This window comes from Melopsittacus undulatus, chromosome 6 (assembly GCF_012275295.1).
Source record: "Melopsittacus undulatus isolate bMelUnd1 chromosome 6, bMelUnd1.mat.Z, whole genome shotgun sequence".
Classification (NCBI taxonomy): domain Eukaryota; kingdom Metazoa; phylum Chordata; class Aves; order Psittaciformes; family Psittaculidae; genus Melopsittacus; species Melopsittacus undulatus.
Window position 1 is genome coordinate 49,587,278 of NC_047532.1, and position 24,991 is coordinate 49,612,268.

Consider the following 24,991-nt stretch of genomic DNA (forward strand, 5'->3'; position numbering starts at 1 on the left):
ATAGGATGGAGTGTACAGGAGAAAGAAGATGGTGGATCTTGTTTTCATACTTTACCATTAAAACTCCAAAGTCGTGAACTCCAGCTTCTGCCCATCTCCACTGATGTGCTAATCAGGCTGTACAGAGAACAATGATAATGCACCTACCATCTGTGCCTTAGGACCTGCCTGAAATTCTTACTTCAGGACCAACAGAACCAGTCTCTGCAACACTTGTTGGATTTACTTCTCTGGGGGTTTGTTTGCCTTTTTACAAGTCACTCACAGGGAAGCTCTCCCTTGGGCCCACACTCTTAGAGCAGTTAACATGAAGGCTTCACTAAGATATCAGACAGTGACTGCTCTCATCTCTATATGTTGGATTGTATACCCTTTAGCTACGCTTGTAGGCAAGCAGAGCTGTAATAACATAATAGTAGGATAGAGATTGAGTTCTAAGCAATAATCCTTCTCAAGAGCAGGACATGGCTTTTCCAGACTATATTTTTTACTTTAGAAAGGCAGATAAGTGAGGCGTTATAGCATGGTGAAGAATTGCAACCTTTAAAACTCAATAAGCCAAAATCAGACTGCTCTGGGTAAGCACGCATGAGCAATGGTAGACTGAAGAGCATATTGGTACATAATTTCTGCTTTTAAGAAGCTGGAAACTTTGTGGAGGCAACAACGACTTTGAAAATACAGCCTAGGACACTGATGCATTAACATTAAAAAAATACACACTTATGCTCTGCTGATGACTCTTATACTGTTTCAGTCAGTGAAGCCACTACTGCAAGCATTTCAGCAGGGTTAATCCAAAGTCAAAATGCAGACAACACTCATCAGGTAAGGATCTAACCAAACTACTGAATTTGCTTGATCACGAGAGCTCAGCTTTTTCCTATCTGGGGCAGTTTCCTGGCTTCAGAACAGGCAGCCTTGCAGGGCTAACAGTGCTGCAGACCGACGAGCACAGCACTAGCAGAAACATGGCTCTTCACGCTTATCTGCTCCCAGTCTGTATGTAGAAAGCACATGTGCAACAAGACTTAGCAGGCTTTTGCTCCCTCAACTCACAGCGTAAAAGAATACCCCCTTCCTAGCAGCTCCTCATATAAACCAAGTAAACATTCCACCTTCCCTCCAAGACATCTCATAAGGGTTTACAACAACTGATAAATACCTGTTGGTATCCAACTTACTAGTGGTAGTAGTAAAAACTGGTGACTATATGCCAGGACACATCCTTTCTTTACAGTCTGATCACTTACTGCCCCACAGATGAACATGGGCAGGTGCTGCAGGCTGAGCCAGTGTTATCACACAAGGAACAAACATCTACAGACAACTTGAGGACATCAGCATTTCTAAGGCTTCTTGTCTTCAAGCAGATTTCTCCTGCTCTTCCCAAACCAAACTCTTCCAGATATCACATGTACAAGGCAGTCACACTAACAACTTTTCCTTGTTTTGTTACCTTGATCCTTTCCCAAGAAAAAAGCAGGCAGCAGGACACTTGCTGCTTCAAAAACTCCTAACGTTGCCTCAGGCTCTCTAGGCACCCCAACTCCTGGAATACACAAACAAACCCTAGCCTTTCACCTTACTCAGCTCACAAGTTTACTTGCAGATTTGCTGTAATCTCTATATGATAAGAAGAAATGAAAAGGTGCAAAAGGTGAGTGCACACATGCCTCAGAACAGGGGGTCACCTTTTCCACCATTTCACAGCTGAGGATCTAGCTCCCTTCTGACCTCAGGGTCTGCCCAAAGCTCCTCAGGGGGGCAGACCCAGTATGCAGAGTTGCTTCTTACTTTATGAACATATCCATACTAGTCCCACATAAAGGCTCACATACTTCTCAGTCCATCGCTGCCTTTCCACTGATTGCAGCTCACATTCAATCACCCCTCAGAGCACAGAGCACTATCAGTACAACCTCACTAATGCCTACTTTCTTTATGACCTTGCTTTGCCACATGGCTGCTGCTGCTGCATATACCCCTAACCTTCACTGCTACTGCTGCACCCAGCCTTCCTAAGCAGTCAGCTGTGTGAGTGAACAGCAATGGCCAGGTGTGCCGCAAAGGTCAGAGAAGAAAGAAATTAGTGTAAAAAGAAACAACAAAACTAAGTTGGTTTTCTCCTCCTATTCCACTCTCCTGTGTATTACAGAGGGGGAGGGCAGTCATAAAGCTCAGTCATCATCATAATTACTCCAGCCTGCAGATGGAATAACAAGGTGATCCCAGACCCTCCGGGCCTGCCTGTCATAACAGTGACCTCCCTCCATGTATCAGCTGTGTGTTTAGGGCAAATGAATTGGCTTTTGCATGAACAAATTCCAGATCCAGCTACTGGCAATCCTGAGGACATGCAGCTCCTGTTAATCTGGTGACAGCAGCAGGTGCTCAGCTACTTGGGCAATCAGGCCCAGCTGCAGGCTGAGTGGCTGGTTAGTGGATAACAATGTTGGATGGAGCATGGAGGCTGCCAGAAGCTGCGCAGAAAGATGCAACACACATGTACTAGTTCTGCCTGAGAGGCAAGTCAAGGATATGTGTCGCTTCTTTGGTCTGCATCAGGATAGGAATTTGTAGGCACTAAGCAGATAAGGGGGACAGAACCCAGCTAGCTGTGTTCTGATGTGCTTGGAGATAGCCCACCTGCCTTTGACTGGATGGTTAATGCACATTTGTCCCAGAAAGAGTGGTGTTCTTTCCTTAATTCTGGCTGGTAATACCCCCTGCAGTTTCAGTAACAGTTGTTTTTGTAAGATATGCAAACCACAAAAAAAAAATCTAAACAAAAAATATTGAGAATCATTTAGCAAATAGAGCAGTCAATCTTGTTTCTTTGCTCATCTGAGCAGGTGTGCTCTCTGGTGAGTGTTAACATTTGCATAAGGAACATTAGAGCAGCACTTAACAGTTTCAGGCACTGCATTTCCTACTATTGATTGCTACCATTCAAGCCCAGCTAGAATACATGTCAGGAGATATACGCTAGGAAGCAGCTATGTCCCCACTGGGAGCAATGATATATTATCACTCTCTCCAAATGAACCTGGAAAAATTATATATATGTATATATATATATAAGAAATTCCTGGCTCTAACAGCAAAGGAATTTCAGTGGCTACAGAATTGCAAATCAACATAATCTCCCTGTGATTAGACTAAAAATCAGGTGCTAAAACTGTGTTCTGCATACAAGACATTATTTGACAAACACATTCATTAATTTGTGTTGCTATTCTGTCCTCACACCCCTCTCTCCATCTTTTGAATTCAGGCTGGCAAACATGAACATTTGCTGAAGTACTGTGCAAAACTGAGAAAGCAGGTATCTTCCCCATCATCACCCTGACCCTCAAAATAATGGTTTATGTTGCCAGACACATGAAGGGACAAGGCCACTGGCAGGTGACACTAGAAGTTTATTTCCAGTAAGAACTGGGAGGCTACAATTCTGCCATGAGATATTATTTAGCCTCCTAAGCAGAGTGGGTATTTCCAAACTGGCAAATGCCATGCAGTTGAGAGATACCGGAGTTGGCTCTAAAAGATCTCTTCCCACAAACAGGAGCTGCTTGTGGTCTAATAAGTGCCACTGAAGGAACAAGCAAGTCAGCTTGTGTGCAGAGCTGCCTTGCCTGCAAGTGTGGATTGATCCTGTGTGGGGCTGTGCCACACAGGCACATTAGTTCTGCTTGCTGAAGGTCATCAGGGCAAGACCCAGGTCTTACTTCTAATCCAAGCCCAGGGTGCTGGGAAGGGGTGACAAGATGCATCACATCTCCTCCTGGCTGGTGATGGCCACTGGCTCCTGGTCATAGCTCTTGTAGTTCACAGAGTATCTTGCCGAGAGAAGTGCTCAGTGAGAGAGTGATGACTATTGAAAGAGAGGTAGCATTTGTATTTGGAGGACCTTTTTGCAGTCAGGTCAGAGGAGTACATGTTACATGTGGAGCCTGCCAGCCAACGGGTGAGGTATTACATTTGAGGGACTAGGGACTTGGTCTGTGCCAACAAGCATCAGTGATGCAGGAGGAGCAAGGCACAGATGTCTAAATACCTTGCTGGTCCCTTAAACCTCAGATCTGGTTGCACAAATAGTCAAATTAACTCAGTTCTTTGTGATAAATAAATCCCACCCCAGTGATAAACTGCAGCAATTCCTGACACACTGTCCTGGGTTTAGCAGTAGCAGTCAATTTTTCTCCTCAGTAGCTGGTGCAGTGCTGTGTTTTGACTTTCAGCCTGGGAACAGAGCTGATAACACAAATGTTTTTAGTTGTTGTTAAGTAATGTTTACTCTGACCAAGGGCTTTGTGAGCCTCAGGCTCTGCCAGGGAGGAGGGAGGCTGGGAGGAAGCAGAGACAGGACACCTGACCCAGGCTAGAGGTATCATCATGCCAGGGAGGTAACTGGGAGTTACCCAGAAGGGCACACTCTCTTCTGGGGCAGGCTCGTTTCAGCGGGTGGTATTGTATTCTCTTTCCTTGTTATTTCTCTTATCATTATTATTATTGGTGGTAGCAGCAGTGGTGTGTGTTATACCTTAGTTACTGGACTTATCTCAGCCTGCGGGATTTACATTCTTTCAATTCTCCTCCTCATCCCTCTGGGAGCAACGGGGGGGGGGGGGGGGGGGGGGGGGGGGGGGGGAAAGGGGGGGGGCAGGTGGGGATGAGAGAGAGACTGTGTGGTTGGGTTTAAACCACGACACACACACACAGAGGTTTGTGCAAAGGTATGTTAGTTCTTTGAGTCATATGCAAGTGTATAGGTGGAGTTATTCATGCCTGAAATAAAAGGTGAACAGGTAACAGGATTTGGGCTCTGCGACACCTGGGCTCCAAAGAGACATGGTCACCCAGACCTAGGATTGCTCTGCTGGGCTGAACCCAGAGCTGGTCACTCAGGGAAGGGGAGCTGTAGCCGTCCCCCACACCTCCAGACCACACCTGAGACCTCTCCTCTGCCTGCAGGAGTGTGAAGGCACATCAGGGCAGGAAAGGCAAACCAGGTAGGAAAGGCAAATTAGGCAGGGCCATTTTTACAAACACCATGAAGATATCCTGGCACACTGCATGGGAATTACCCAACATGCCTTGTTCTTGCACTGTTGCCCTGTACCGGCACATAATTTTAGACAGAAGTAGCGAGGTGGGAAACATCTCCTGGAGATTTTCACTGTTCAGCAGAATCCTCAGACACTAATATAGCAAGAAACTGGAAGACTAGAAGTTCAAGGATCTGACATACACAGCCACACACAAGCCACTGTTGTGCCTGATGCTCAGTATTGAGGTGGAATGGTGGAACAAAGGCTTGTATTTGCCTCTAAGACTGCATCTTTCCAAAGTTATCAGAGCTGTATAGGTAGACTAAATCCCCTTCCAGAGCACAATACTAAGGTTCCTTGTCAGTTGGCAGCTGGGCAGGGAATCTAAGTCTACTTGGATTATTTAAATTGATCATGTGAATCTCCTTTTCACTCTTGGCTCTGTTTTGTGGAAGGATTTTGTATGATGTACTCCTTTTTAGATGGTCGTCTTTTGGGGAGGGGTGGGCCTTTGTTTTTTGAGCTGTTATTCAGAAGTGGCTTTCAAGCTCCAGCACTGACCATATTGAATCAGTTGCACAACAGTGCATGGTAATGCAACCACAGGTGCCCATGTGCAGGTATAGCAGCACCAGCTGAGGAGCCCACCAGCCTGCTCATGCTTATACTGCCCACACACCCTGTAGCCTCATTCCAGCCTTCACACTGCACAGGTTCCACCTGCTCAGTGTGCTGGGAAGTTAACAGACTGGAGGATTTTCTCAGTTTTCTCCATAACTTGCTTTTACTTGGAAGAGCGTGACTCTTGCTAGTATGCCCTGGCAGCCCTGGGTAGCACTGTGTACCAGAACAACAAGCCAGTGCTTCTGAATTATTTATTGCAACTTGCATGAACTTGCACCTCTTTTCCTTTTCTGCAGAGTCACCATGATGCTTGTGGCTCCATGAATAAGCTGGAGGGACAGATGAGGTTGCTCTAGGTGATTGTAACATACATCAAATCACTTATACATCTCCTTTTAGCAGCATTTAATTTCATTTTAGTTCATCAATGTGTAGCAGAACAATTCTGGAAAGGTTATTTAAAGATGCTCTGGAGAAGGCCATGGGCAGGCTGGGTGCAATAGAGAAACAGATTGGAGGAGCCAGTTAAGCGTTTCTTTCCACGGATCCTGGGTTTCATATTCTGCCTTCAGTGGGTTTAGATGCTGAATAGAACTGTGCCTTGGGGAGAAAACAAGTGAGGAACTAGTTTTATACTACTGACCTGGTAACATACAGCTTTGGTGGATTTACCAGTCATTAGCCACAACATGCTGGTGGGATTCAGGATGTTGGGTTCCATTTCTAGAGTTCCCTTTAACTGATGGGCTCATGCGTTTCCTGGAGGCTTTCTGTAGCAACTCTCACCACCATTCCCTCCATTTTAATTAGTAGCAGAGATTATATTAGTGCAACCAGTTCAAATATTCAGCAAGATAACATCCATATGCACTCATAGCAGTCCAGGGGTTAAAGACAACACCTGCCAATCCCAGTGTTGCACCAGCAGTTAACAAAATAATGTAATGAATATGGCACTGTGTAAATCAACCAAGATGAGCCAGAAACATCAGCAAATAGAAGAGATCTCTGGGGAAGCCTAAATGGAGGTTGAAGCTTTGATTTTTTTTCTTGCTACAGCCCTTTTGCCTGTTACAGATTGTTGAGTAGTGAGGGGCTAGGGGTGGATTAGACACTCCCAAGAGCCTAAACATCAAAACCACCAGTGTCAGTGGTTTTGACTGTAGGGATGGCTGAACCCCACAACTGAATAGGTCCCTCTAAGGGTATCAATAATTAATAGTTGATGGAGACTTGGAAGATCCTTACAGGACAATCACAGCTGAATGCGTATGTACTGGACACCATCGGAAGTAAAGAGGAAATGTGTCCTTCACAGAGACACTGTTGCTCAACTCTCCTTCATTACTTTATGCAGGTGCAAAGAAAGTGTAAGGGCCTTGTAGCCACTCAGCACCTCCCTGAGTAGGGAGGCACAGAAATCACTCGGCTTACTGAAGGCTTTCCCTGAGTACCATCTTTGCCAGGTAAGATCCAGCCTGTTCCTGAAAGCTCCACAAGTAGTATCTTGTCATAGAAGTTGCAACCAGTTGCTGCATATATAGTGTCATTGCGGAAATTGGGGGTCAGAGTGAGGGGAGACTGTGTCCTCAACCACTCCAGCTTTTCCTCTGCTGTCTTTGCTGGGGTCACCCTAAAACAGTCCAGGTTTCCATCCCACATGGTGGCAGGAGGCAGAAGAGCCCCAGTACCTCTCAGCGATAGTGGCTGCTGCATGCCAATAAAAACCTCTCATACAAAGGTGTCTTTATGGTACCAATAGTCACGAAGTCTTTTCCTGGTCACTACAGAAATCATAGTGCTGCTGGGAAAGATTGGACTTTGCACTGGCCTCCCTGCAGGAAAGGTTTTCTCCTCCATACTGTTTCAGATCAGCCAAGTGGAGTTACCTCTTGATGTGGCACTTGTAGGAAGCTGTCCTCTGGCCTACCATCAACTGCAGATGCAGACCCAGCCTGTACCCTGCAAACACAACCCACTGAATTTTTCTCTGAGAGCAGGGACTCAGGTAAGAGCACACCTGCCCTGCAAAGGATGCCAAAGTCTGAGGAGTGGCCAAGTTTGCACAGAGCACCTTGGCTTTTATTCTCTGGTCAGCTGAAGCCTTGAGAAGTGGCTATTAACACAGTAGGTGCATAAGCCTTGGCACACAGGAGAGAGGAGAAGGACACAAGGTTGCTAGCCCTTCATGAAAAAAGAACATTCCTTTCTTCACACAGTTCTGTTGTGACTTGACTGAACAGATCATAAAAAGCTCTCCCCATCTCACCAGTGTCATGGTAAGGCATAAAGCAATAGGGAGCTCTGGAGACAGATCATTAATGAAGGAAGTGTCTAACATCCTAAGCCAAAGCTTTGTACCCACTGAAATGGACAAAAGTAGTTCATCTCTCTCCACCTCCCCAAAAGAAAGCTAAAACAAGGGGGTCAAGGGGGTTGAGAATAAGGGAGAAAGTGGCTGTTTGAGCTCAATTTTGACCTTGCACTAGAGTTTGCTTGACTTTAGAATCATGTATCATGTTTTCTCTGTGCCCAGCAAGACCTCAGTTACGTCTTCCATGTTGATATTCCTAACACACAAAATTGAGAAGGAAAGACAGGCACAAATCAGTTTAAAAAGAGCCTGATGCTCCTGAATATGCACCCACATCTCTCTGTTAGGAAAATCAGGCTGTCTGGAAACTGAATGAGAGTGTGTTGCTCTATCATAGAAGGTCAGTAAGATAAAAATAACCCCCAAAAGCCTACATTCAGCTTGGAAGCACAGTGCTGAGCCAGGAACAATAATAGGAAAACACAATATTTCCTCATAGCAGCCCTAGAATAAAGTATTATAAATGGGCAAATGGGTAGAAGGGATGGAGGACTATTTTATCACTATTTTAAAAGCACTGAGAGAAAATAAATTGGGATCCATTTATAGACAGTTCTCAAGAATCAAAATGTGCTAAATATAATGCTGAATTTCCCTAAACACAAAACATATCAGCAAGAGTCTCTTAGCCAGCAACTTTTTAGTATCTGTGCTTTTTTGCTCCCCTCCCCTTGCTTAGTTTTTGCCCCATGATGGTTACATGCCTTTCTGGAGAGCTTAATCAGGAGCTATTAGAGAGTCACTCTCAAAGTTGTATAATGTTAAAAGTCCATTAGCTCTCCCCAAGCAAGGCTGGCAGGAGGGAGATTATGTACTTGCTGAAGATGAACAAGCTATTTGCATGCCAAATATTTCTAATCACTGAGCAGTGGCAGGAGAATCTGAACATTATCACACTCAGCTGCCCAGTGACCTTTTGAACACGTTCACTTTAACACATAACAATGTGGCAAAACATACCCAACAAACCTGCAAAAAGGAACAAATGGATGTTTTTAAGGAATTCTAGGCACCAACTATGCAAACATTTAGAAAAAAAAAAGCAAAGTCTATCTTCCTTTTTCCCTCTGCCACATTTACTTGCATTATGCATGGTTGCTTGTATTATGCATGGGTTAATAAAATATGACAGATGTCTGCTTACTTTCAGTCTGATCACAATCAGTTTGATCCAGCAAAGCACGCACACTTTGTTTCATGCACATTTTCAAGTCCCAAAGGACTTTAGTGGGATTTGGGCCCTGCCCTGTACCCTCCAGCCCCAGTCACCACCTCTGGGGCCCTTTTCGTTCAACTACCCAGCTGCCATGAGCATCCATCACTATACAGCAAGCAGATTGGCGAGACACCTAAATAAACCTTCTTTACAAAAATGTTTTCAGAGGCTGCAGCTGAGTGGAGCCAGGTTGAAGCACCAGCCACAGCCTCTGGAGAGCAGAGCAATGCGACCTTCAGGAATCTCTGGCTTTGTAAGGCTTTCAAGCAGTCATTTTCCCCTGTATCCTCAGATTTACCAGAAAATTGAAACAACTGTTTGGAGACCACTAGCTGCTGGTGGATGTTTCATACCAGGACAGCATGTTGCATGAAGCCAGCCACCCCATCCTTGTTTTAGAGCACAGCGCCCCCAAGGAGAATTTGGGGATCATTTCATATGGCCCACTGTCCAACAGAAGCTGAGCTGAGGGCAAATCTCACACCAAGAGTGACTATTGTCTTTCAATACCTGTTTCAGTTATCAAGCTGGAAATGTGTAGCATGCACAAGCTTGTCTCACAGCATCCTATATCCTCAATGAGAAGACCAAGAAGTGGAAGGGCACAGAGCTTGGGTGGTCCTGTTGAGCCCAGAAACGCCATAGCTACCAAAACAAGGCTGCTCTCTACTGGAGCAATGCAATCAAGGGAAGTCTAAGAATTTAGATGAAAATTAGAGCTGTTTCACAGTGACAAAAGGACTACAGAAAAAAACCCAAGACTATTAAAAAAACACATTTTTCAGCAGCTTTTGAGGACTGGCTTCTATTTTGGACAGTGGATGGTTAAAGTTCTGCTGGTATTTTGCTGAATCTCCTGCAGAGTGACTCTGATGCTCAGTTGTGGTTTTCTGGTTAGAGCACAAACATTTCTCCAGGCTAGAGTACTGGAAAACATAGAGAAACCGATTTATCACAGCCAGCCAGAAGTGACTGAGGTTTCACATAATATGCTTGAAGGAGTAGAGACCATAGGCTTTCACAAAGCTGTTGGTCTGTTCTTCTGCTCTAATTTGCGTACCCCCCCTCAACATAACACAGAGAATAACCCCCCCACTGGCTGGTGGTTCTGCCAGCTCTGGTGTTCCCCTGAAGAAGTGACACATTCTTCAGGGTCTCCCAGAAGAAGTCACAACTTGAATCAGCCAGATTGTGCTAATGGCTAGAAACCTTATGGAAAGAGCAAAGGCAAAAGCTTGTCCCAACAGTACGACCACAGACAGAATGTCCAAAGACGCTCACACTGAGAAATGGAGCCACTGAAGGACACTATTTCTTCCTCCCCACCTTTCTGATGCCTCAAAAGGCCAGACCCAATTTGCTGGGACTCCCCTCCCTTTTAATAGCGTAGGAGGCAGCAATATGCAGACAAATAAAGGAGACCTGAATATCCTCACACATGCAGCCAGCCCCTCACTAATTGTCCCAGTCTTTTTCCAATATCCCCTACCTACAGGGCATAGCTAATGTGCAAAACCAAAATAAAATCTGATTTCCCACTGCATGAGTGCAGAACTGAAGCTCCCATTAAGACCGGGGCTCACAGCACTGACTTGTCTCTTCTTGATGGCAGTAGCAACCATGACTACATTGTTAGTTTAAAGCAAATCCCCTCTTATTGCAGCGTGTATCATTGGCCAAATCTTTAACCCCATGGAGTTGGGTGCTCTAAAGTGTTTTTGTGAAGAACCTTCGAGAACTCCCTACTAGGAAAAGCACTGCAGTCCCCTTGAAACTTGCAGGAGGTAGTGAATAATAATAGATCATTGATATCTAAACCTACTCACTACTTTGAAATCCCACACAGAGAGATATACATTTTGTAAGTCTCTCTCAGCATATACTCAAAAGCAAGAGAGGACAATAGGAGGAGAAGAAAATACAGGCTTCAGTGTTCTCTAAGATAGCCCTCTCTGGGCTGGCAACCTGCTTCATTAAATTGAGCTATAGTATGTGGAAAGGAGCAAATACTAGACTGAAATTCAAAACCTACTGGAGATTAGGATTCTGCCTCCTGGGAAGACAGACAGTTCAGACAGAAGATATAACATTCTCCCAGACCTACCTGGGAAATTGCTTTCCAGTCGAGTAGAAAGCCAACCTCCTCTCCCCACAAAAAAAAAAAAAAAAAAAAAAACCCACCAAAAAACACAACACACACACATTTTCCTCATAATGCAGGAAGAACAAAATGGATACTTTTCAAAATGTTTTTTAATTAAAACCAAAAAAGGAGCACACACCAGAGCTTGACATGGGCTAGTCAAACTGCTGGTCATCAGGACGTTGAACTGGCATGAGGAAGGCTGTGTTTCCGCATAACTCAAGAGCACCGGTAAACACTGGGACTCACGGGCAAGTACTCTGTCTGCCAAGATACTGCTGCTTTGTGCTGAGCAGATCTCTCTCATGTGGTGATGGGAAAACTTCATCCTGCAGCCCAGGCTCTTTTTCCAACAAACAGAAGTTCCAGAGACTGGGGGAAAGACCATTTCAATGAATCTGCATTTTCCAAGCACTTCTGGAGAGGATTCCCAGTCCATCCTTCTGCCTCCCTGGCAGGTTACACAGGCTTAAACGGAGACTCATCTTTGGCAACAGCCACAATGGTAGGACCCAGTTCTGGTTCCACTGAAGTCAATACATATCCTTCCCTGGACCATAAGCACAGCTGCACCGGGGCTCAGGATCACTAGCCAATTGTGCTTAAAGTTAAATCCTCATCCATTCCATCTAGTCAGCAACTTCTGAGAGCTTCTTCAGGCTCATGGAAGTGTGTATCAGTAAATTCAGGTAAATGTGAACATCCTGGCTACAGCAATGGGGTAAAGTTTTCAGATACGCCCAAGAGATGGAGAAGCCAAAAGTTTGATTTTAAGATGTGACTTGAGCACTAGATCAGGTACTGAAATCTCCCTGCCATCTAATAAAGCAGTTTCCAAAGCTGCTGGTGTGTTGCTCCACCAGCCTGGTTTCTTTACCAGAAAGGCTGGGCTAAAAGAGTGACACATTTTCCATACACAATTTTTATCCATTAGAATTTACTAGATATGCGTCTCATTTGTCTGTCAAATATTTAAAAAATACTTCAACCTGCTCTAATAAACACATTGTAAAACATGCATCAAGTTTGGATCGGAACAGCGTCTCTGGGATAATTAGTAAGCCCAAATTGCTGATTTAAGGCCTAAATATCAGTCACTGGCCAGCCAGCCACAAAAGGTAACTCTACCCTTGAACTCTTGGTATTATTTTTGGCTCAGACTAACCCTTGTTACCATACATCTTATCCTACACACAACAGGAAGGTGTATGTGTTTTTCAAGGCTACTGTTGCGCCACAAGTTTACACACAAGCACAACTTTTGCAAACTTGAGACCAAAGTAAGATCTCATATGTCCCAGGGCAAGTCAGAAAGTCCACAGGAGTCAAGGGAATGGTAACTGCCATAAGGGATCAGGCCTAATACATGCATTAGAGAAGCAAGGTAGCTCCTTTGCTCAAGGTCTGGCTCATTCACTTTGCACATACCACTGCTTTAGCATCACATCCTTATCTAATGGTAAACCTGTTTCAACAACATGCAATACATATTAATGCAATATGCACTGCAACACGCAATACACATCCAAAGAAATATGCCAAGGCAAAAATCTGACTTCTCACACATAGCAGGGCTAACAAGGAAGAGCCTTTTACAAAAAGACAATCAAGAAATCACCTGAAACCATGAGACCTGAGGGGCCTCAAGCAATCTGCAATACTGAGACCTAATAACAGATGCTAATTCATGAAAGAAACACAAACAGTGGGACTGAGGTAATGGCAGAGATTTCATTAGTGCAATTAACATTTATAATGGTATGTTCTTTAATAGAATTTAAATAAGGCTTTGAATAATTACACACACTAAAACTAACATTCCATAACCTTATTTTGCATGGAAAAGCAGCAGAAACAACCCTCTGGACTGTACAAGGTCCAATTATGAACAATTACATTCAAAAAGTAGATCAAAACAGAAACAACTCATCCCCGCAAAAGCTGCATCATCATCTTTAAAGTCAACTTTCTCCCCTAGTGTAAGAAGTGTGAGGAACAGATGAACTGGGCTTCAGCCCAGTAGATTTGGCCTCGTCAAACTACCAGTAGTGCTTTCCAACCCAGAGTTTCTCCTTATTTCTTTAGGGTGATGGAAGCTCATGAGAAAAAAGTGAATTTCCAAAGCAATGGAAGGTGAGTTGCCCCTTCCCTAGGCCTAACAATGTACATAAATTATGGAAGTTTGAAAAAAACTTTATATTACACTGTGGCATGTGTGTTTACGGTGCATGTTGCCCTTTAGAAACTACTCACAGACAATGGGGCTGGGTGGGTGGGTGAAAAAAAATCAAAGCAGCATATGAAATAGTAATATACTGTTTCAAAATCTGCACTGTCCTGCAGAACCAGGAATTATAATTTATTCAGATTGTTCTCAACAGATCCAATTTATGCTGGATATGTAAAAAACAAGAGACTAAGTCATCAAGGAAAACCAAATGGAAAAAATCTGCACACTGCAAGAGTTTTTTAAAATGAAGGAAAAAAAAAAACAGAAAAAAAATCCCAGGAAACATTGATGAAAGCTCAGAAAAATTTATCATCAATTCTGAAGTGGGGCCTTGTGACATCATCTGGGTTAATGAAGACGGAGATGGACTTCCCGGGATTCTCAGTCACTAGCTGTTGCAACTTTTTGGCTAATCGATCATCAGGCTGGTTGATGTCCCCTCCATCTGACTGCGGGGAGGGGATGCTGGTGGTGCTGCCCCGCCGTTGGAGCTCTAGAGTTAGCCGGTTGGCTGCTTTGACATGTTCAATGGCAGTTCGAAGGTGTTCAGCAGGGTCTGAGCGGACTGAGGACAGCTTCCGTGCATGGAGCATGACTGTTTCTTCAGAGAGGTGCTCCAGCATATTGCACTGAGGGATGAAATAGTTAGGGCACATCTTGTTGACCAAGCAGTGCTGGAGATCATCAATGAGACCCAGGAGGAAATGGGCTGCATAATCCTCCTGGGCTAAGTAGCTGGCTGGTAGCCTGTCACAGGCCCACAGCATCATGCTCCGCAAGTGATATGGACTAATGGCTTTGGGGCGGGACAGCAATTTGATGATGATAGCTTTGCAGGCCTGATAGGCTTGCATGAGGCTGCTGGAGATGCACTTTTTCAGCTGCACTTCACTTCTGGCAAATGAAAGCCTCCATTCATTGTCCTTCTTCCCCTTGTAGGAACATGCAGGCACTAAGTAAAACCCACTTATGACTTCCTCCTCTGTGATCTTCCCATCCCAGAAGTGGTTCTCCATCAGCCAGCTCTGGGCCACAGCTGGCCAGCCTTTGAAGGACACCACAGGGACAATGTCATATAGCATGCGGCTGCTGCCCACTCCCAAAATGATGGATATAATAGTTCCATTCTTTTCTACCTTCTCTACCTTTGGCATCCCTCGCTGGGGTTTTTTCTGGATCTCAGAGAGGACAATGCTAATGGAGTCATAGAACCAGTCTGCGACTTTTGTTGGAGAGAAGAAATAATTGGTAGCTCCGTTGATATGGTCCACTATGGTGCAGCAGTCCTTCCATTTGCTGATAGTCCCTTCATCAAATAGACGCAGGCTCAGCCAGGAGTGGCACAAAGCTGAGTGGCGCATGTCCAGCGTAACTGGTTGGTTGCGGTCATGCAGCTTCAGTGCAGGCACAAGCAGGGTGAAGTCCATGTCATAGTCTGTGCCTCGTGCATAAACATTCAGCTCATCAAGATCAATGTCCACCACACCTTCCCGCACACCTCCTGAAAGCAGCAGGTACTCATTGGCTACAGGCAGCTTCTGGTCGAGTTTCTGAACCATGCCTGCAACAGAAAGAGAAGTTATTTCAAGAGAAGGCAGACAGACCTGGATTTACAGGATTTAACCAGGATTAAAACCCATCCCATACCCAGCAGGTAAAAAAGCAACCAGAGGTATCCATCACTGTTTGAGTGACACAAATGTACATCACATCCAGCACTCAGGCAACTTAAGCCCCACCTGACTCAGGGCAGAGCCTCCCCTGCTTTTGTGGGTACAGGTAAATTCCACCCTAAACATCATACTGGAAACAATGGAAAAGAGCAGAAGCCTCTAGTAAAATATGGCAAAGCTACTTCGAGAACTAAATTTAATATCTTAAATACTTTCTAAACCAGTTTTTCACCATATCGTCATTCATTTCCACGGTATCCAAATGCTTCCCTGACACTTCATAAAGAAAAGAGAATATTAATTGATCTTATTTCAATCTGGTATAAGGAAAAAGCTAGACTGTCATCAGAGGGTTGGTTTGTGCATGAGTAAATGAATTGCTACAAATGTTAGTTCAAGCAGGTTTGATTTTACAATTTGCTTTACATTTATTGATGAACAAGGCAATATGAATAAAGGTGATATATCCTCCTCTTAGGGGGAAATGGAGACAGGTTAAACTATCAGGCAATTACAGAAGCCAGCTCTGAAACTGGTTCTTCAAGCCGTAATATGGTATCATGCCATAAAATATCTGATCAGCTCCCCAGAGCACAGACATGAAGACATTTCTAATTTCGTCACCAAACACAGACGCTTCCCTTTACCCTGCACTGCCTGCACTAGTTGTACAAAGCCATTTTTTCACTCTGTGTTCTCTATATACCACTATACTCTGCTCACAGAACACGAACAGCAGACCGAGAAGAGACTCCTTACAGTAGCTGAGATATTAGCACCTCATTCAATGTTCAAATTAGTCTTAAAATTGAGCTTTTCACTTCAGCTGCTCAGTTTTTTCGTTCTGCTGTTCTGGGCTCTTTCACTACTGGTGTTTGTCTTGTGGATAAATGCTATTGATTGTTTCGCTGCCTCAGTTCAGACAACACATCTCGGCCATGAGGGAACCAGTGACTAGGAATGGAGATGCTGAATCTCTTACAAGCACTGCAAAAGGGATATACCATTTCTTTCAAGCACAAATGATAAAATTTTTGTTGGCACACATTACATACTCTAGCTTTCTAAAGGCACTCTAGTTTGTTTATATCAAGAGTGGTTAAATGGGACCTTCCATTACAAGGAAGCCAGTCTTAGAGAGACATTAGTGGGAACAACAAGCCAGAGGCATGCTGAGGTGAGCCAGAAAACTGCCAATCGCACTGTCAGCCCAGCAACTACTGATGGACACTTTAGGGGTATTTTTTTTACTGAAACAGTAATACAAACAATCAGCACTAGAGTCTGAGCACCCATCTTGGCTTAGCTCCATTAATGCAAAACTTTTCCTGCATTAATGCACCCCCATGGAATCACAGATACTGCATAAACTGAGCAGGTCTCCCTAGCAGAGTGTAGCAGCAGTACCCCAAGGCATGGAGTGTTGCACTAGGCTGAGTAGCACTGCAGTGATTTCAGAGACTCATCTTCCCATTCCTGCATGCTAGGACAGGGGCAAGGAAATGTTATCTGCATGCACACAGGTAAGCCATGACCAAAGCAAAATCTAAATCTATGCTGACACTGATTCCTTGGAATAGCCAAGGAGACTCTAGGAAGAGGCCAGTGCGTGAAGCGGAATGTGTCTTGGGGCAATATTCAGGGTAGCCATGCAATCCCTCATGTGAAATTCCTTGCAAAATACACTTTAGCTGTTTCATTGCTTCCATGAGTACTGGACCCAGTCCATTTTGCTGCACTGAGCTGGGATTAAATTCCTGCCAGGCAGGCAAGTACATAACCCTTTCCATTTCATGCGGCTCCAGAGGCAGCAAAAGAAGAAAACAGCTCTGGAGGACTGCTAAGAAACTCTTCCTGCTAAGTCCTGAGCTAATACCTGTCTGTGATCTTGCCACATGCTGCCCCATTCATCCTCAAAGGGTAATAACCAAGAAAAGCTTTTGTCAACTTCAAAAACATTTTCTGGTGCTTAGATACTCAGTGAGCTATGTTACCCTGATCATGGAGTGGCAAAGCCTTGCACAGGGTTCTTCATCCCTCAGGCCAAATAAGCAGCACTCCCTCCTTCACTCTACCCAGAAAAGGATTTCTAACTAGTGCCTAAAGTGACATGACTTCTGGAGACACTATTGACACACTGCTTCCAAATCCTGCCCTTGAACCAGTGCAAGCAGCCTTGGTGCTTTACATCCAAGTTGTAAACTGAGTCTGAGATCCACAAAGTAGAATCTAGGTCAATCACATCATAGGGACAGGGAGCAGTTACCTTCTTTTGAGCACATACGTCAGTACCAACCCTTACTGTGGATCAGTATAACTACTATCCTGATGGCCTATCCTGCCTTTATACTAACCCAAAATTTTCCACTCAGGATGGTGATCTGCAGTATCTGTTATGCACATCTGTGGGTATTCCTGAGAGAGGCAGATAGAAAGTAACTCTCCTACAGAAGAAACTGTTCAAACCTACCAAATTCAAGAAAGGGTGCAATTTTCTAAATATTTTAAACTTGAAGGATGAAAAGTGTCTGCAGTGTACCTTTTGCACCACAGCTTCTATCCTATGGTACATTTGACTAAAAAAGAAAATATGATTTTTCTAAAAGGTAGAGATTCTCCACCTCGGAATCTACTGTGGGATGACTTGCTCTCCTTGGCCTGAAGAAACTCTCTGTCATTATGTGTGAGCAATATTGTTGACAGACTGACCCCATTCAATCCATAGCAAGTGGAACTCAAACCCTGCTTTCTAAATACCCCACATTCATCTTACTGGAAAACAACAGATCAGTCTCCAAAGCCACACAAGACAGGAGCCATTCCTGCAATGTTAGTTCTATACCATCTTACAGACTCCCACCTCCATTAACACGAAGCAAAGTTTGCACTGGGTAAAGCCTGCATAGCTGGCTCTACTGCCAGAGTGGTTACAAAATGCCAGCTAGAAAAGAGGAGACTTCTGCTCCTGCTGGGTAGGTAACATTCCAGGAAGAACCATCCTGTAGAGTCAGAGTCACGGCTCTCCAAGCACTGTCATGGCGGTAGTCCCAACAGAAGAGATACTTCTCTTCCCTGCAGCAGAGAAATAAAACACCAATTTCAAGCATCCTTGCAGTAAGAAATGCCTTCTGCCCACAGAACTCTTCACACTTTCCATAGAAATAAAACATTTTGTGTGCTCACCATTAAGCCTAGTTTGCAAGGTTGAAGACTCCTGAAAGGGAAAGGTACCACACACTGCCAATTAAATAACTCCTTTTACCCCTCTCCAGAACTCTAGACCTCCCAGCAGAGGAGGAACATTAATGTAGCAATGGCCACAGGAAATGACCCAATATATCATTAATGTTTCTATACCTGGCTGGCTACAGTTTAAAGCCTTAAACTCTGCCTAGCACAGAATTTCCCCTTTAAGGGCCAGACCAGCAACATCAGCAGCTCTGCCACAGAGCTAGAAGGAATTTTTCCTAACAGATCATAGCAGCATTGCTGATCCAAATGAAGCTGTGGAGCAGGGGACTGAGATGAGGTTCCCTTGAGGAAAACATATTTAGAATAGGCACAGAGTGTTCTATAAATAGTTGAGATGGCCAAATTCAGGCTTCACTAAGGCTTTAAGGGTTTTTAATGTGTTCAAACTGCCCCCCTTATACATAAATCAATTTGAAATGTGAATTGATTTCAAGGAAACCCGTTAGCCAACATTTTATAGCATACACTACCCTGGCACAAAGCTTTCATCCTTAGTCTCAACAACCCAAATGCAAGCTGAGAGATCTATGTGTACATACAACAGAAGCAAGCACTCCAGCTCAGCAAGCATGGAAGTGCAAATACAAAGAAGTAAAACACCAAGATTCATACTTGACACAAGTACTTAAGATAATAGCACCAGTGGGCTATATGAGTTGTCTTCTTTCCCTCTCAGCACCAGGACCACCCGGGAAGAGGAAGAAATAGGTGTTACAGATAACCTTCTGAAATCTTTAGAAGTCCTGTGGAGTAGTCTGTAAAGACCAAACCCAGAACTTGTCAAAGGGTCAAACACACAAAAAAATTATTTCAGCTGAAGGTCCAGTTCTCATGGCATCAAAGCAGGTCCATGGATATTTACTAAGTCTCTTGCTGCTATCAGGCAAAACATAATTTGCAGTCATATTTTGTGTGACACATTCCTTTGGAAAGGCTGTTTGGCAAAGCTGATATTTTGCCAAGAGGTTGGTGTTCAGTTACCTCTTCTACCTAAAGCACCTTAAAGGAGCTCTGTTTACCTAGCTGTGCAACTGGTTCAAGATCTTCCCAAGCTATACAGCGTGGTATTGTAACTGTTAAGTATGCTTACAAGCATGAGAAAAGCAGGGAATGTAAAAATTAGGAGCAGCACTTGTAGGCCAAGCTTGCTGGTTAGTTTACTAAACAGTTCAGAGTAACACAGGTGTGCAAATGAGTTATACAGGCAGAATTTCACTCCACTGTTGTTCCCTCAGTAGCAGGAAAACAGGATTTATTTCTACTCCAAGCACTGTGATACAAGGATAAAGACAGAGAAAAGAGATTTTACTTTTACATAACACCTACATTTGGGATACATCCTTGAATGAACTCTGATGCACATAACACAGATACTATTCTGCCTATCAAAAAAAGAAAAAAAAAAAGAAAGTGACACAAAGATGCTCTTCATCCATTACAGAATTTCAGGGGAACTGATTTAATGAAGATTACAGCGCATGCTGGGATCTGCTGCTATTTCATGACCAGCTTCGTATAAATAAGGAGGAACACGTAGCACAGACTTGTCTTTAAAGAAACTGACCACAGAAAAAAAATACACAAAACCTTATTTCTAACATATGCATTTCCTAACTTTTGGTTCTTCTTGAAGCCTTCCTTCCTGATGCCTTAGATTCGCAACCATTACCACCAAAAGGAAATGTAAGCGAAGAAAAATGTTCTGTTAGTCTAACTTTGTCTCATCAAATTGAACTGAGTGATGTTCGGGGCAGTTAATGAATTAATGGACACTTCTGCTGCATGGGAACTAGAAAAATCTCAAAAGACCAGTGGGTGCTCAGAAAAGATCCACAAAGGAGGATCTGCAGAATGTAGCATGCAGAAGCATGTCAGGGGAGTTCTTCTGGGAACCAAGCCAGACGCAGACTCTAGTTCTGCACTGCTCCTGTTCTCCAATTTAGACCACAGCATCTGCAGTAGCCTTGCTCACGTTCCACATCAGCATGGTGTGGAGGAGACAGTCCACACAGTGCACAGGCTTGATTTTCTTTCTTGAGCCTTGTATGACCCACTTGTCTTACGCAGCCTGCAAGAAGCCTTGTAGGCTGCTTGGGACCGTAAGTTACTGTAATATCCCCCTCCTTGAAGACTTTCTGTGCCAGGAAGGGTTTGCAAGCTGTATCTGAAAGCTAATGTGGTCCCTATAGATCATCTTCAGCTTCTTAAAATCCCAAATGCATTCTCTACATCACCAGCACAGAAGGCAAGCAAGAGGCTACTAAACCATAAAGATACCATGGCCAAGCTGCCAAAGACCTTTAGAGGCATGATTATCCCCAGACATGTGTGAATGATGAACCCAAGCTTATCTGTGAGGTATACAGCCAGAAACTTGCCCCTTCTCTCCAGAAAGAAAAGACCTCAGGTTATGTCAAGGGGCTGGCTGCAGCCTGCAGGCAGCACTGCAGTGCAATTCAGCAAGTTATGGTGATGTTAGCTGCTGCTCTTCATTACCAAGCCTCTCTGCTCACCTCTTGACTTTGTCATCTAATCTGATTTCAGAAGCAGCATAAGTCTGTGTAACATCAACTGTTAAAAATAGCTGCAGCATAAACATGCAGAATAAGCACCCTTCAGCCCCATACGGGAGTTCAGAAGATGCCAGAGTACCCTCTTCAACCCTGTGGAAAGACCCAAAACACCACGAGTTCAGCCTAGGGACAGAGTGCTCTCTGTGAAGAATGAGAATAACGGGGACACTTGGATGCTTTACACACTTCAACACATGGACATGGACAGAAGGGAGGGAAAGAAGAACTGGACAAAATTAGAAGTGATCTTCTTCCAGCTCCTTTCTCTCCCCCGCACACCAGTAGAAAGCCTACAGAATTAAAATCGAGATTTTTGCTAGAAAAATCCAACATCTAAGCTGCATTCTCATTGATGTCTTTTCCCCCCTGTCCCTTCTTGCTCTGCAGGTAACTTAATCTCCACAAAACATGAGACTTAGATGTTCATTTCCTCAATCAACAACAATGATGTGGTGTTCTGGCACTGCACATAGGCTGACCTTACATTTAAAGTATGCCCTCTCCAAACCATTAGCTTGTGGCCTAGCAAATGTCTCCTATTACTTGCAGCCAGTCTTGCACAGACCTGATTATTGTCTTAAGCAACCTATTTTAGTAATCATACTGAAAGAAAGTGAGTATCATGCCTCTGCTATTGCACCCCCAGCACCTAGGAAGAAACACAGGTACATATCCCTCATAAAAGAGATCATAAAGTACCCACTGACATCAATGGGGCTGTATGATTGAATTCTTCCACAGACCCATCCAAGGACCTGGGCCAAGGGAACTCCCACACAGGAAAGCTCTCCAAAGGGGTTCCAGGAAGCAATCACCTCTCTGAGGAGACCAGAAATACTAGGAATTGCTTTTGATTCAACAGATGAGAGTTGTTCTCACTGTTTCAGCACTTCCAGCAAGAAGCAGCACAGAGTCCTTGCAGAGAAGCTTGCCACGTGACACTGCATGCCCCAGCTCCAGGCATGTTTTCTGGGATATGCAGAAATGCGTCACTGTGAAACCAACCACTTTGTGGGGACGCAGAGCCTGAGCCCAGGATCTAAGACAAGCTGAGCCCCCCAGGTTTGCAGGATGCTGACACACCTGTTACTGAATGCTGGGGTAGTGCCTATTCCTCTCACTAGGGTGGCCAAAACACACTAAGCTGGGTGTATGCCCATCTCATGCCCCCCGGCAGCCTAGGGAGAAGATCACCCTTACACAGATGATCTCTTCAATAGGGAAGGATAGGAATCACCCACATATACCACAGCCTCCCTCCTTTCTACTGCTTAATCCTTCCACATAACTTGATATAGTCAGAGATCTTTATTTCCCCCCCCCATCTACCCAGTTTGATGCATACCTTGGCTAATGCCTTTTTTTATCTGTATAAAACCATTACCCCTTGTACTGCTTTGACCAGGCAACTTTTACCCTTGACTGCTACAAAAAATACACAAAACCCCAGGTTAGTAAAAAAAAAAAAAAACCACCAAAAAGCTTTCATAATTTTTCATAAAGACACTAGCCAGGTACTCTGTGGTTCTTTAACAATTCTGCTGCAAACAGCAGATCCTGCAGAAGAGGAATGTTGTTCAAAGGAAAGAACCCTGCAGAGGTCTCCCACCTATGCTTGAGTGGCATGTATTGTATTTCATGGGCTTCTTTAAGACAGAATGGGAGGCCAGCTCTGATGCAGCTGGGTTGCACTTATTCTTCTGTTTCCCTTGGTAATTGCAAATCTATTTATGAGCAGCACAAGTTTTTGTTACGCAGAAGAACTGAAAGAGTCAGCTCTTTAGGAGAGTCTTTAGCTACCAAGCACATTTTGAGAGGATTGTTGGCGGAAGCAGGCAGAGGGGGGTGGGAGGGGAGTGGGGAGACTGAACCGTGTGATACCAGTTTAGTTAAGTATGGAAGGCGAGGGAAGAAAGCTGCTCTTTGCAGACTGATACACCAGTGTCCTACTGATTCTGCTCCTTTTAGAAATCTTGTGACATGGTGACAGAACACACTGCAGGGAACCAGCACCCCCTTGTAAAAGAAATCATCTTTCTCCAAAGTCTTTTTTAAATACAATCCTAAAAGTAGTGTCCCAGTTTTTTTCCAGTTCTCATGTGCCCTGGTATAAACCACCCAGCTAGCTTTAATCCTCCGTGCCACTGGAGAGGAGTATTTCACAGTGCAAGGTGAAAAAGGCAATAAAAAATAAAGAACAAGCCCAGATTCAAAGGGTGTGCCTGTATAGCAAAGGGCAGTGCTGTCACAAACCCACAAACACCCAAACCCACCCTGGCACCAAAACCAGTAGTGGTGTTACTGTAGTGACCTACTTGGCTAAAATACCCAGGTCTTGGAGACCACAATAGCAGGGCTAGATTGCTTTCAGAGCTGGAACCAGCCATTTCAGGGACAGTCTGTGCATCACTGTGCACTTCTGCTTTGCCTAGTGGGGAGTTTAAGAGTCACCCTCCAAACTGATGTTGAAATTTCCAGCCCGCCAGTCTGCTTATCCAATGGACTTACTCCAGAGTCATATTAGCCAACCTAAGATAAGAGTGTCTGAAAGCTTACAGAGAATATGAAGTGCAAATCAAAGAGATGCTTTAGGCTCTGAAGAATATAGGTGATAAGGTCTGAGAGCAGCTGATGAGCAGGACAAAAGGAAAAGGGCACAAAAAGGGAACCTGTAAGAACAGCTTGCTGACGCACCTTGCTTAACACTGTACAGTGTGCCCATACGGTGTCCATATGTATGTGTGTAAAATAAAATTCCCTCTGAAAATGGCACAAGATGCCATTTATCCTGGAACTGCAATCCCAGAAATAAAATCTGCTAAGGGACAGATTGCTTTATCAGTTCCACCCTCTGGCACTGAGAGTACACATTTGGCAATGGCTACACAGGGTCTAGATGGGCCATTTCTGCTCACACCCTTACAAGGCACTGCTAAGTGTTCAGCAAGATGTTACACTGATGGAGACTCACCACGACTCCTCTTTTGGACCTGCTTACAAGATAACAACAGTGGACACAAACCAGATTGAGCTTCTTGAATGCAAACATGTAGATTCTTGGAGGAGAGGCCCTTCTGCCCTTGTTTTCCTAGTCCCTTCACTATTATGTTCTTACACTTTTTACAAGAGCGTAACAACCTCAGTGAGGTACGTAACATGTCCATCTACGCTAGCATCCTGCCTCAGGCAACTGCAGCTGACTGATTTCAGGGGAAGAGCATAAGAGCAAGAAAAGTACAGCATAGTAACCTTCCCTCTGCAACCTTCAAGCAGTCCCTGGCTTTGTGATTTTCCAAACCAGACGCAGAATTTGCAGCTTTCTTTAACAGCACTGATGGACTTATCTGCTAGGAATGTCTCTCACTGCTTTCTAAATCATTTAAATTTTTGGCATAGTCAGTGCCTTGCAGCACTTTGTTTCACACAGTACATGTTTTGTCAAAACGGATTTCCTTTTCCTGGCTTACGAGGAAATGAGGAAACTCACCTAACCATGGCATCTTCCACAGATCACTCAAGATTTTACAAGGCTTACCCAATCATCTTTCTTCCACATTGAAAAGGGTAACTTATTTAAACTTCAGATACCCAACTGTCCTCCTCAGCACCTGCGCGGGCCCTGTTATTGTTACACTCAGTGTGAAATGTGGTGGGGAACACTGCATATCGCATAAAAAGGTGACTTTCGTGTGGATGTCTGCTAAATTAGCCCCACCCCACTGCTAGTTTGTTCAATGTAATGAAGTCCTCCTCCAGAAAATTTAATTTCACCTTTAGGTGAATTCACCCCTCAAACAAACCAATGCCGCTTTACAAAGGGCACTGATGACATTGGAAAAGAACAGTGGAAGT

General features: G+C 44.2%; 1 protein-coding gene across 2 annotated transcripts in view; it reads right to left on the reverse strand.

Annotated features, from left to right (window-relative positions):
• Positions 1–13,154: 13,154 nt before the first annotated feature.
• Positions 13,155–24,991, reverse strand: part of MB21D2 (Mab-21 domain containing 2) — a 59,994-nt gene continuing 48,157 nt past the window's right edge. For both annotated transcript variants that reach the window (XM_034064381.1, XM_013128408.3), the window contains exon 2: positions 13,155–15,202. In XM_034064381.1, the coding sequence (XP_033920272.1) occupies positions 13,938–15,202 (1,265 nt within the window). In that variant the 3' untranslated portion in view covers positions 13,155–13,937. The remainder of the gene's footprint in view (positions 15,203–24,991) is intronic.